General features: G+C 39.9%; 3 protein-coding genes across 3 annotated transcripts; all 3 read right to left on the minus strand.

The window, feature by feature from the left end:
• Positions 1 to 3315: 3315 nt before the first annotated feature.
• Positions 3316 to 4872, minus strand: LOC116206432 (peroxidase 44-like). The gene is made up of 2 exons (XM_031539304.1): positions 4532 to 4872; positions 3316 to 4391 (listed from the first exon to the last, which is right to left on the minus strand). Exons 1-2 carry the CDS (start codon positions 4736 to 4738, stop codon positions 3621 to 3623), a joined length of 978 nt encoding a protein of 325 aa, XP_031395164.1. The 5' UTR covers positions 4739 to 4872; the 3' UTR covers positions 3316 to 3620.
• Positions 4873 to 6725: 1853 nt separating this feature from the next.
• On the minus strand, positions 6726 to 8316 carry LOC116206433 (probable carbohydrate esterase At4g34215). The gene is made up of 3 exons (XM_031539306.1): positions 7420 to 8316; positions 7123 to 7332; positions 6726 to 7025 (listed from the first exon to the last, which is right to left on the minus strand). The coding sequence occupies exons 1-3, from the start codon at positions 7909 to 7911 to the stop codon at positions 7023 to 7025; spliced, it is 705 nt and encodes a 234-aa protein (XP_031395166.1). The 5' UTR covers positions 7912 to 8316; the 3' UTR covers positions 6726 to 7022.
• Positions 8317 to 9627: 1311 nt separating this feature from the next.
• On the minus strand, positions 9628 to 10695 carry LOC116206121. Its single transcript, XM_031538893.1, has 3 exons — positions 10516 to 10695; positions 10289 to 10344; positions 9628 to 10041 (listed from the first exon to the last, which is right to left on the minus strand). The coding sequence occupies exons 1-3, from the start codon at positions 10604 to 10606 to the stop codon at positions 9886 to 9888; spliced, it is 303 nt and encodes a 100-aa protein (XP_031394753.1). The 5' UTR covers positions 10607 to 10695; the 3' UTR covers positions 9628 to 9885.
• Between the last annotated feature and the right edge of the window lie 1080 nt (positions 10696 to 11775).

An 11775-nucleotide genomic window follows, 5' to 3' on the forward strand; every position in this document is an offset into this window, starting at 1 on the left:
GAACGACAGAATTTTGGGCAACTTAAATGGAATAATAATTATAGTTAGTTTTAATTATAAAAAAAAAAAAATCAGGGTTGGGCTGGTGCCTGAACATGGCAGAATCAGATCATTATTGTGAAATGGATTGTTCCGGTGATCTTTGCACGTGCTTAAATCGCCCTAGATGAGGTCTCATACGACAGTGTTTGGGACAAAATTGGCATTCTACTCTTTGAACCACTTGGCCGACTCATGGTCAATTTCACGCTTGAAATTTGATCATCGGGAAGTCAAAATTTACAGTAACTAGGTACAATGATTCATACATTCATACACTGCCCTGCTCCTTCCCTTTCCTGACAAGGCCATGCCACAAATGTACAGATGTAATGTATATGTGACGGGAAAAAATACTAGAGACTGTAATCTGTTCTTGTTTGCATGGTACTATAAAGGAACAGTCTTGCTTTTGTTGAACGATGTAGATGGCGAAGCCAGGGACCGGGAAATTGATGACCAAATTGATGTAACCAAAAGAGGGAGAGGGACCGGGAAAGCCAGTGGTGGAGGAGGTGATGGCAGGGGCAGAGTCGCTCCTGGGAATGGAATTAGTGGCGGAGGAACAGGAAAGGAATGGTGCCGGTGGTGGAGACGGCGGAGTGAAACCCGGAATAGGTAGCAGAGGAATCAGCGAAGACAGTGGAGGTTGAATCAGCGGGATAGTTTAGAGACTAGCATGGAATGGTATACCTGCCGGGAAAATTAAACTGGACTCCAAGGAAAGAGGGTGTCCTTAAACAGCAATTTCTGAGAGTGACTAGAGCACTTTATCGTATAAAATAGAGAGCATCAGCAACTGTAGTTGACTGGGTTTACAGTCGACAAACGAGACGTCGCAGATCGGCACAATCACCAAATCTGCAACAATATGTCCGCATAAATACTCTAAGCTGTTCTGAGCATTTAAGATTCCGGTCTTGAGTTCAGGCAAACTATCAGGGAACGGTAGTCAGTGTCATTAAGTTAATGAAAGTGTATCAACAGAGGACCCATAAAAGGAAGTAGCAATGAGTGACCAGAGACACTTCAATAAGACGATGTCACTATATCCATAATTAAATTAAATTTTCCTTTTGGGTCAGAATAATCAAACTAAGTTTAACATCAAATAACCAATTATAAGATTTAAATTACACTATTTAAATAAATAGTGTAATTTAAATAGTTAAATTACACTATTTATAAATTTTCCCTTCTGTGACAAGCCAATCCGATGAATCCCGACGCCATCTTTGGGCCTGGGCCATTCAGCCCAACAATTTGGGCCGTCTTGTGTTGGGCTTTTGTTAACGGCCTGATTTGACGGACCTTGATCATATTCTAGACCAGAAACCGAAATTCATATGGGAGGTCCAATAGAAATTTGAGATCGTATCATTGACTGGAAAACGTAAAATCTCTCCTTGAGGCTTAATTTGACCCTCATCTGTACAATAAATTAATTGTACGTATGAATATATTAACGACATCTGGAGTTATTTATTTGTATATATTTGATATATGATTATACTTCATATATGTGATTGAAGACCAAGTACATTAAGGTGACCCCGGAGGCGAGGGAACTTTAGGTTCGTGGCCAGGGTCGGGACCTGGGTTGGGATAATCATTGGTTTCGAAATCCATCCTCCCCTTGATAAATCCTCTTCCCGAGCCTTCCCCCTCCAATTCCTCCTCCTAAAAATAAAAAAACGAAAACGTTAACTATATATATATATATATATAAAGAATTTGATTCCATGGAAGCAGATCATAAGCCAGCGCCCATCGGGTATGGCCACTAAATGTTAATACAGAGTGCACGAAATTGAACGTACATAAGATTGGTCACTTAGTCTCAGTATGCTCATTTAGCTACTCAACCAATCAAAATATTCGACAAACGCGTAAATTTAGAATGCTGATCTAAGTTCCTCGCTCGAATCATTGAGGTTAAAGAAGACTACCTGATCAGGGACCAAGTGTGGGACTGAGATGTCTTCTACGCTTGACTTGAGGCTTCCTACACATTATTAACCAAGCAGGAATTGCAATCAGTCGATGCACAACATAATTAAAAAAGAAGAAGAAGAAGAAGCTATATAGTATAATTTTAAAAAACATACGAAAGATTCTGTTGAACTTCTCAAAATATTGTCTCTCCCGACCATTTGATAAACGGAGGAAGGAAAGCTTACTGGTTGAAGGAACTGCCGAAGTGAAAAGGATGAAGGAGAAGAAGAGATAAACCAGTAAGAGCTGCTTCAACAGGATAGCTTTCGATTTCATGGTGATGAAAAGGGTTTGGTGTTTAAGTTGATGGAGTTCGGGAATGGAAAACGGAGTGAAACTCGGGAATTGGTGTGCAGCTAATTCTAATGAGGTTGTTGGTGATAAAGATATAAGATGAGAGAAGACAATGTGGTAATAAACCTATTTATAGAGCAAGAAATAGTTTGTAACACCCATTGAAAAAGAAGTCGGAATTAGATTTATGACAAAAATTGCTAGGAATCAATGAGAAAAACGGAAGGAATTAATTAAATTAATTTTTCGGTGGAGAATTACATTAACTAATTAATTACTCCAAACCTGCACAAGTCAACCTCCCCAAATGTTGATTAAATTTTATGGAATTGAGAAACAGGTCGCAGCGTATAGTGGTACGCGCTCTCATCTAGTGAGTAAGGGAGATTCTTGGTTCAATGATCATGGTAGGACTATTTGTGCCCTTTTATTAGGATTTTTATTTCCTTATAATAAATCATGACTCTCCCTTATAACCGGGGATGGTGGAAAGAAATTTTGAACCGGTCGAGACCCACAAAATTATTTATTTTTAATTTTTTACTCCTATTGGTGGATTTTCCTTGAACGTATTATGTGTAATGGGTATCCTACATAGTACTGTATCACTAGACACAAAAATCTATTTTTGTCAACAGTATATATATATATATATATGTATGTATGTATTGTGATACTTCTAAAAATCAAGAAGAATTAGTGAACTCTTATGGTGCGTTTGGTTTCAGAGTTAAAGTAACTTTGATTTTGATTGTGGAAAAAGACAAAATATTATGTAGTGTGTTGAGTTAAAGTTAAAGTTAAAATTTTTGACTTGGAAAATGTGTATTTTTGTTGTGTAGTGGGTTGAGTTAAAGTTAAAGTTAAAATTTTTTTATTTTAACCCTGAAAACAAACAGGCCATTATTGTTTTATGACTTTTGGAATGTATGAAAAAAAATCATACACAAACTTTGTACTATATATATAAGTATATATAGGTCTATATGAGAAAACAACCTTGATAATTCATCCAAAAAAAAAAGAAGAAAGAAATCATAAAAGAGTAGACAGCATTGATATGACACTAAAAAGAGTCTACAAATGGATAGCAGATTAACGATTATAACTTTTTAGGCAGTCCCGTTTGCCTCCTACACGATTAGAACTATAAAAAAAACGAAAATTGAAGCAATAAAAAAGAATTAACAAGTAAAAATGTTTGATAATCGAAAGAGAAAATGTTATTAGGTATGGATCAGACCCTTTGGGCTTTTTAATTGTTGATATTGCAGGTGCATGTGCACGTCTTGCTATTGCCGCTGATTATTGAAGACGCGGCAATTTTTCCTGATTTCCCCGGCATTTCCTGTAAGAACTTGGACGTTCCCCATCTTTACCATTGCCCTCGCGAAGCTCCTCTGAAACTCGGCATTGTCCGCTGCAAGCCTTGACACGATCCCGGTGCTTGATTTGTCCAACCCGAGCTCCTGGTCTATTTGGAGAATCCCTCTCTTCTTGAGCACTTGGCTGTAAAACTGATTATCAACTATGAATGACGTCCCCTGATCCAGGAAAGCGGTGGGGTCCACCCCGCCGGTGCCCGACCCACATGTCTTATTAAGCTGGGAGACCAGAGCTGGGTCCATCGACGGGTCGGGCAACCTGGTGCCTTGGAAGTTCGAGAGGCGGTCTTGGAAGAATCCGCAGTGTGCCACTCCCACAGTGTGGCCCCCGAGAAGGACCACCATTTCGGTGAGTGTGAAGCCCTTGGATTTGAAGGCCTGAAGTGCCTGCGGCACAGTGAAGCTTGGGCCCGGGAGGTTCACGTCTGATGGGGTGGAAACCATGCCATCTCGCCGACCTGTGGGGATGTCATATGTTGGTCCACCAGCCAAGGAGACCGAGTCCCGGGTGGCTACGGTGATTATATCAGCACATGAGACCGTCGAAGGGCATGCAGCCTCTAGTGCTTTCTTGGCCTCATCGATAATTTCAAATCCCCGGACAGTTAGGTTTGGGCCAGCGGATTTCTCGGATTGCTTCTTCGGGGTGGAGTCTATGAGGATGGACGCATCACAACCCTGAAGCCATTGAGTATGGAGGTACTTTAGCGAGTGATGCATAACTTAACTATTGTCTACTGTAACTAATATGCACCTTATCCGTATAGATCTTTATCTTTCCGATATAGATCGATGACGATCAGATCAAGAGAACTTACCCTAACGAAACAGTCGTGGAAATGCATGCGAAGAAATGCGGCAGTGATAGAGCGATCGGCTTTGAACCTGTTCTGAACCACTCCGCTGATGATGGCCTCAGCTCTAGGGCATGTCGAATTGTAGAACCCGACTCTCAGCTCAGCCATTGCCAAGTTTGGAAGTAAGTACAGAAGGAACCCGAAAATCATTATCGCAACTCTTCCCATTTTTGATTTACCAAAGTAAATATTGGAAAGAATTACTCCTCTCTGATTGTATCGCGTTACGGTACTACGATTTGGTTAAGAATTGGGAAGGACACAAGAGATTGATGAGTTCTTGTGGGAATGAGGATGGAGGGGAGATCACCTTACAACAGATATATATAGTGCGTGAGAGGAGTCCCGTGATAGTGAATGAAATCATGAAACCGTGGGGGCGTAAGCAGCAATGGTCAATGCCAGTGGGACAGAACATGTATTTTGAAGCATATTTTGGATGTTTGTGCGATGATTTTATGCCTTCTAACATATACAAAACTACAAATTAATATGTATATTTTATATATATATATACACACACACATGCATGTGATATATGGATACGCGTAGAAGGGTTGCTACAATGTTTTTCATTTGTTTAATGAGAGTCAAACTGTAGGACTAAATCATGAGACCATATTAGTACACTTCACAAATTACGCTTTTAGTAGGTGGGTTTCATTTAATTTACGAGAATTTAAAGTTCTCTAAAAATACTTTGTGGTCAATATGAAACTAATATTCGAATAAAAAATAAATTTTAGTCAATAGATTAACAACACTCGTATTTCAACTAGAGAAAGAAACTGGTGGACGTTGATAATCTTGCATGTGAAAACACAGAGGCCTGCCTTTTTAGGGTACAAATTTGTTTTATGGTCCAATATTACTCGCTGAGGAATAGTTTGGCTTGAAATAATTTATTATATTTTATTTTGGGTACAGCTGGATATCTTGTGTTCTTGTTACTTATCAATATGTAATCGATCGATCCCATGAAGATCACAAGTGGCTGCCACCCTTTTTTTATGAATAAAGAAAAGTGGCAGCCACAATTTCTGTTAAAATTACGTACGTCACACATGTTGCACTTTCTTTTTTTTTGGTAGAAAAGGAATAATATTAATAAACTTTAACTATTCAAGATTCATCGAGACATGTCGATTAGTACAAATAGTAGGGGTAGTATCAACACCCATCTAATCTAATAATATAAAGTCTAGTGCCCTAACAGGATGAGAATCAAAGTAGATAGTTGCTTCCTGAGCTTGCAAGTCTTCACGAGCTATCCAAGTGAGTGAGTCCACAACTGCGTTGGCCTTTCGAAATGTATGTTTAATCTTGAATCTGACGAAGGAACTTGCTGGGGTCCTACAATCCAAAATAATGGACATTAGTACGGAATTATCACAACATTTACCCAAGAAAAAATTGACTACTACCTTGTGATGTTGCACTTTCAAATCCTTAGCTATATCCTCTTTTTCCCCCCCTTAAGATCGAGTACGTGATAGGAAGTCTTGTAAGGAACTTTCTCGGCACATTCAATCGGTCGATCTTATGATATGATGTATGAAAATCGGCTATATTGTTATAGAAACATGGATTTTCTATGTGCCATATAAACAATATTTTTCTTAGAAACATGGATTTTCTTATATATATATTTCTTTTCTTTTCTGAATTTATAGCTGGATAACTAACGTTTAATCCAATCGAATCAACTTTGAAACAATGTCTTCCTTTTTGAAATAATGTCTTGTTTCGTCTGAATCTGAGGGAAAAGGAAATTAATAATGCTAAGCTTGTCATGCAATTGGCTCGTCTCATCATCATGATTCGACATTTTAAAAAGAATGACTATGTCATGAAAGTTTAATTTCATTTTCTAGACTGTGATTTGTTCGGTCTATCGAACTGATGGGTCAATAATGTGAGAGAGAGAAATGGTGCTGAAGAGAAGATGCCAAACCGGAAACAAAGTGTGGTCCCTGCATGTTCAGGAGACTACTTGCGGACCAGTGACAGCCACACTTGCCTCAGGGCATACGAGATTACAAGGGCATCATTATAAACTCTTTCTCAGCATGCAAATAAAATCGAACACGGGTTGGTAAAATTTCTAGTATAATTTAGTTAAACTGATTCGTAAATTAAAACTCATGCAAATTAATTGAAAATTAAAGAGAAAATCTTGCATATATAAAAGTGTCAGGAAGACTCGTTACAATGGGATTAACAATGACAATGACAATGAAATGATGAGTGACAGCGGATATGTTCTCTACATATTGAGCTTATAAGGTCTCTCATAGCCTTGGCAAATCTCAGTACAAAGTTCTCGGTATTACAGTAACTGACTGATTTAATCATTCATGTGGCCGGATTGATGGATTAATGGACATGTGATGGATAGCGAGCAGTGCTTTTCCTCGATAATTCAGTACACCGTAATGCGACAGCTTCCTCGTCACTGCAGAAACAGAAAAGTGAAAAGTTTGTTTGTCGGTTCGCGGCAAGCATATCGAACTTTGATTATACGAAATCTAGGAGAAGGGAAATCCACAAACCTGAGTTGTAGTTTTCTTGCTGGTCACCTCGAGGAACTTGTTGGATAGAAGCTTGCCCACTGTAACCTGGGCTTGAGCAGTCACATGGATTCCATCTGCTTCCAAGGGCAGGACGTGTGGATTGACGTTCTCCACATTCGGAACGTTCAGTGACAACTGAGCCTCTCGGACTATACCAGTAAATGGTTTCCTCCCCGGCGGTATCACGACCTGTGTATATCACAGATATGTACGAGAACAGGAAGGAAGTCGAAGGAAGGAGTGGCGGGGCTAAGGCGAAGAAGGAATGGTTTCTACCTGAATGATTAGAAGCTTTGGCAACTTAAGATCGGCTCGGATATCTTGGAAGAACTTGGTCAGGTCCTCCTTGTATTTGCGTGCTTTGTCTATGTTATCCGAATCTGCTCCGCCCTGCCACCACAGGAGTGCTTCCATCTTGCCACCGCTCTTCACTGCTGCCTCGGCTCTCGTCGTCAAGTTACCGTACACGTACCTCCCCCGCTGCCACCTGCTTATGCTGCTCCCATCCAGGGCACACGGGACGAGCCCAATAGTTCCATAGCTTGGGTTGCGTTCCAGGATCCCCTTGGCAAATGGCATCGCAGGCCCGAGACCCGTAACAGGTTGTATCTTGTATATGCCGGCATGGATTGGCTCCTCAGCCTCGACCCAGTTCATGTCCACATCAAGCCGCATGATCGAGTCATTGGGTTTGAACTCCTCAGGTACGATTCCGTTCCACACTAAGCGATGGCCGGCCTCTTCGTGGACACCGCCACGGCCCACCATGTTGCTCTGCCCCGCCAAAAGGAAGATATGTTCGGGCTGAGAGGGCGGTGCGAAGCAGACGATGGACAGTGCATTGGCTAGGAGGAACGAGATGAATACAAAGGTCGACACTAATTTCTTGCCTGTGGGAAGATGATCGATGAAAGAAGGCCTTTGGTATGATTCTTCTTTGGAAATGGAATTGGCCACTCTTATAGTGACTTATTTACTATTTTTATACACTTTCAGCTTAAACTGATTTCAATTTTCATATTTTACCAAAAAATTCCATTTTTATATCTTTCTTAACAAAATGAAGCTAGTTCAGTTCTATGTCAGTTAACTGAATATGACCTCTCGAGAAGATTTTTGTTTCACTAGAAGCTGTAAAAGAACCAAGTTTGGAATGGAACGACAGAATTTCGGGCAACTTAAATGGAATAATAATTATAGTTAGTTAATTACCAAAAAAATCAGAGTTGGGCTAATGCCTGAACATGGCAGAATCAGATCATTATTGTGAAATGGATTGTTCCGGTGATCTTTGCACGTGCTTAAATCGCCCTAGATGAGGTCTCATAGGACAGTGTTTGGGACAAAATTGGCATTCTGCTCTTTGAACCACTAGGCCGACTCATGGTCAGTTTCACGCTTGAAATTTGATGATCGGGAAGTTGAAATTTACAGTAACTACGCACAATGATTCAGACATTCGTACGCTGTCCTGCTCCTTCCCTTTCCTGACAAGGCATGCCACAAATGTTCAGATGTAATGTATATGTGATGGGAAAAATAATACTAAAGACTGTAATCTGTTCATGTTTGCATGGTACTATAAAGGAGCAGTCTTGCTTTTGTTGAACAATATAGATGGCGAAGCCAGGGACGTCTCAGGGAATGGGGACAGCAACGGAAGGAAAAGAGGGAGAGGGACCGGGAAAGCCGGTGGTGGTGGAGGTGATGGCAGGGGCAGAGTCGCTCCTGGGAATGGAATTAGTGGCGGAGGAATAGGAAGGAATGGTGCCGGTGGTGGAGACGGCGGAGTGAAACCCGGAATAGGTAGCAGAGGAATCAGCGAAGACAGTGGAGGTTGAATCAGCGGGATAGTTTAGAGATTAGCATGGAATGGTATACCTGCCGAGAAAATTAAACTGTCCTCCAAGGGAAGAGGGTGCACTTAAAAATGATAACCTGGCCATGCATTCACCCAAAACATAAGCGCAGTGATAGATTTGAAAGACCTTAACAGAATCTCGACCTCGACGGAGAATGGATGCAAGTGCAACCCTTTCTGTCCCACGAGGCACAGCCATCATTCAACATAAGAGATGAAGCAGTTTCTATACGCATTCGCATTTGACTTGATCCGATACCTACTTTGTGGAGGAAGTGATGTTCCATCAGGACTACGCGAACAACAGCGAAGACTGATCAAACTTCGAGAAACAGATAAAAATTTCTGAGAGTGACTGAAGATGTCGCATTCTCAAGAGCACTTTATCGTATAAAATAGAGAGCAGCAGCAACTGTAGTTGACTGGGTTTACGGTCGACAAACGAGACGTCGCAGATCGGCACAATCACCAAATCTGCAACAATATATCTGCATAAATACTCTAAGTTGTTCTGAGCATTTAAGATTCCGGTCTTGAGTTCAGGCAAACTATCAGAGAACGGTAGTCAGAGTCATTAAGTTAACTACTACGATAGTTAAATTACACCATTAATAAATTTTCCCTTCTGTAACAAGCCAATCCGATGAATCCCGACGCTATCTTTGGGCCTGGGCCATTCAGCCCAAACATTTGGGCCGTCTTGTGTTGGGCTTTTGTTAACGGCCTGATTTGACAGACCTTGATCATATTCTAGACCAGAAACCGAAATTCATATAGGAGGTCCAATAGAAATTTGAGATCTTATCATTGACTGGAGTTATTTATTTGTATATATTTGATATATAATTATACTTTATATATGTGATTGAAGACGAAGTACATTAAGGTGACCCCGGAGGCGAGGGTGACCCCAGAGGCGAGGGGACTTTAGGTTCGTGGCCAGGGTCGGGACCTGGTTCGGGATAATCATTGGTTTCGAAATCCATCCTCCCCTTGATAAATCCTCTTCCCGAGCCTTCCCCCTCCAATTCCTCCTCCTAAAAATAAAAAAACGAAAACGTTAACTATATATATATATATATATATAAAGAATTTGATTCCATAGAAGCAGATCATAAGCCAGCGCCCATCGGGTATGGCCACTAAATGTTAATACAGAGATTGGTCACCTAGTCTCAGTATGCTCATTTAGCTACTCAACCAATCAAAATATTCGACAAACGCGTAAATTTAGAATGCTGATCTAAGTTCCTCGCTCGAATCATTGAGGTTAAAGAAGACTACCTGATCAGGGACCAAGTGTGGGACTGAGATGTCTGCTACGCTTGACTTGAGGCTTCCTACACATTATTAACCAAGCAGGAATTGCAATCAGTCGATGCACAACATTATTAAAAAAAAAAAAAAGAAGCTATATAGTATAATTTTAAAAAACATACGAAAGATTCTGTTGAAATTCTCAAAATATTGTCTCTCCCGACCATTTGATAAACGAAGGAAGGAAAGCTTACTGGTTGAAGGAACTGCCGAAGTGAAAAGGATGAAGGAGAATAAGAGATAAACCACTAAGAGCTGCTTCAACAGGATAGCTTTCGATTTCATGGTGATGAAAAGGGTTTGGTGTTTAAGTTGATGGAGTTCGGGAATGGAAAACGGAGTGAAACTCGGGAATTGGCGTGCAGCTAATTCTAATGAGGTTGTTGGTGATAAAGATATAAGATGAGAGAAGACAATGTGGTAATAAACCTATTTATAGAGCAAGAAGTAGTTTGTAACACCCATTGAAGAAAGAAGTTGGAATTAGATTTATGACAAAAATTGCTAGGAATCAATGAGAAAAACGGAAGGAATTAATTAAATTAACTAATTTTTTCGGGGAGAATTACATTAACTAATTAATTACTCCAAACCTGCACAAGTCAACCTCCCCAAATGTTGATTAAATTTTATTGAATTGAGAGAAAGGTCGCAGCGTATAGTGGTACGCGCCCTCATCTAGTGAGTAAGGGAGATTTTTGGTTCGATGATCATGGTAGGATTATTTGTGCCCTTTTATTAAGATTTTTATTTCCTTATAATAGATCATGACTCTCCCTTATAACCGAGGATGGTGGAAAGAAATTTTGAACCGGTTGAGGCCATGAAGATCGCAAGTGGCAGCCATCGGGCCTTAAATTCCTGTTACAAGTATGTCATGCATCCTTATGTCAAGAATGGAATTGGGGCGAAAAGAAGATGCTTTGTTTCAATCATTCTATGGCTAAACTAGGATGTTCTAAGTATGGTATACAAAGATATGTACATATGTTACAATGGTAAGAATTATTTCCTTACCATTTATAACTTATGTACATATCCTAAGTATGAATGTTCTAAGTATGGTATACAAGGATACGTACATAAGTTATAAATGGTGAGAATTAACTTATGTACATATCCTTGTATACCATACTTAGGACACCCTAATTTAGTCATAGATATTGCTTTCCTTTTATTTATCGGACCTGGATGTATACATACCCATTGTTCATGGTAAGGTTATAAAAATTTCCTTACCATTGTAACTTATGTACATATCCTTATATACCATACTTAGGACCAAGGTTGTCAGAATCGCGATTCTACCTAGAATCGGTCGAGGGTCGTAAAATCGTGAATCGTAAGATTATACCTGTAATTAAAAAAAACATATATATATATATATATATATGTAACATACTTTCCTAAGTAAAAAAAATCAATCTTTGTTCATTCAAATAAAGACCACAAAC

Source organism: Punica granatum, chromosome 4, assembly GCF_007655135.1.
Source record: "Punica granatum isolate Tunisia-2019 chromosome 4, ASM765513v2, whole genome shotgun sequence".
NCBI lineage: Eukaryota > Viridiplantae > Streptophyta > Magnoliopsida > Myrtales > Lythraceae > Punica > Punica granatum.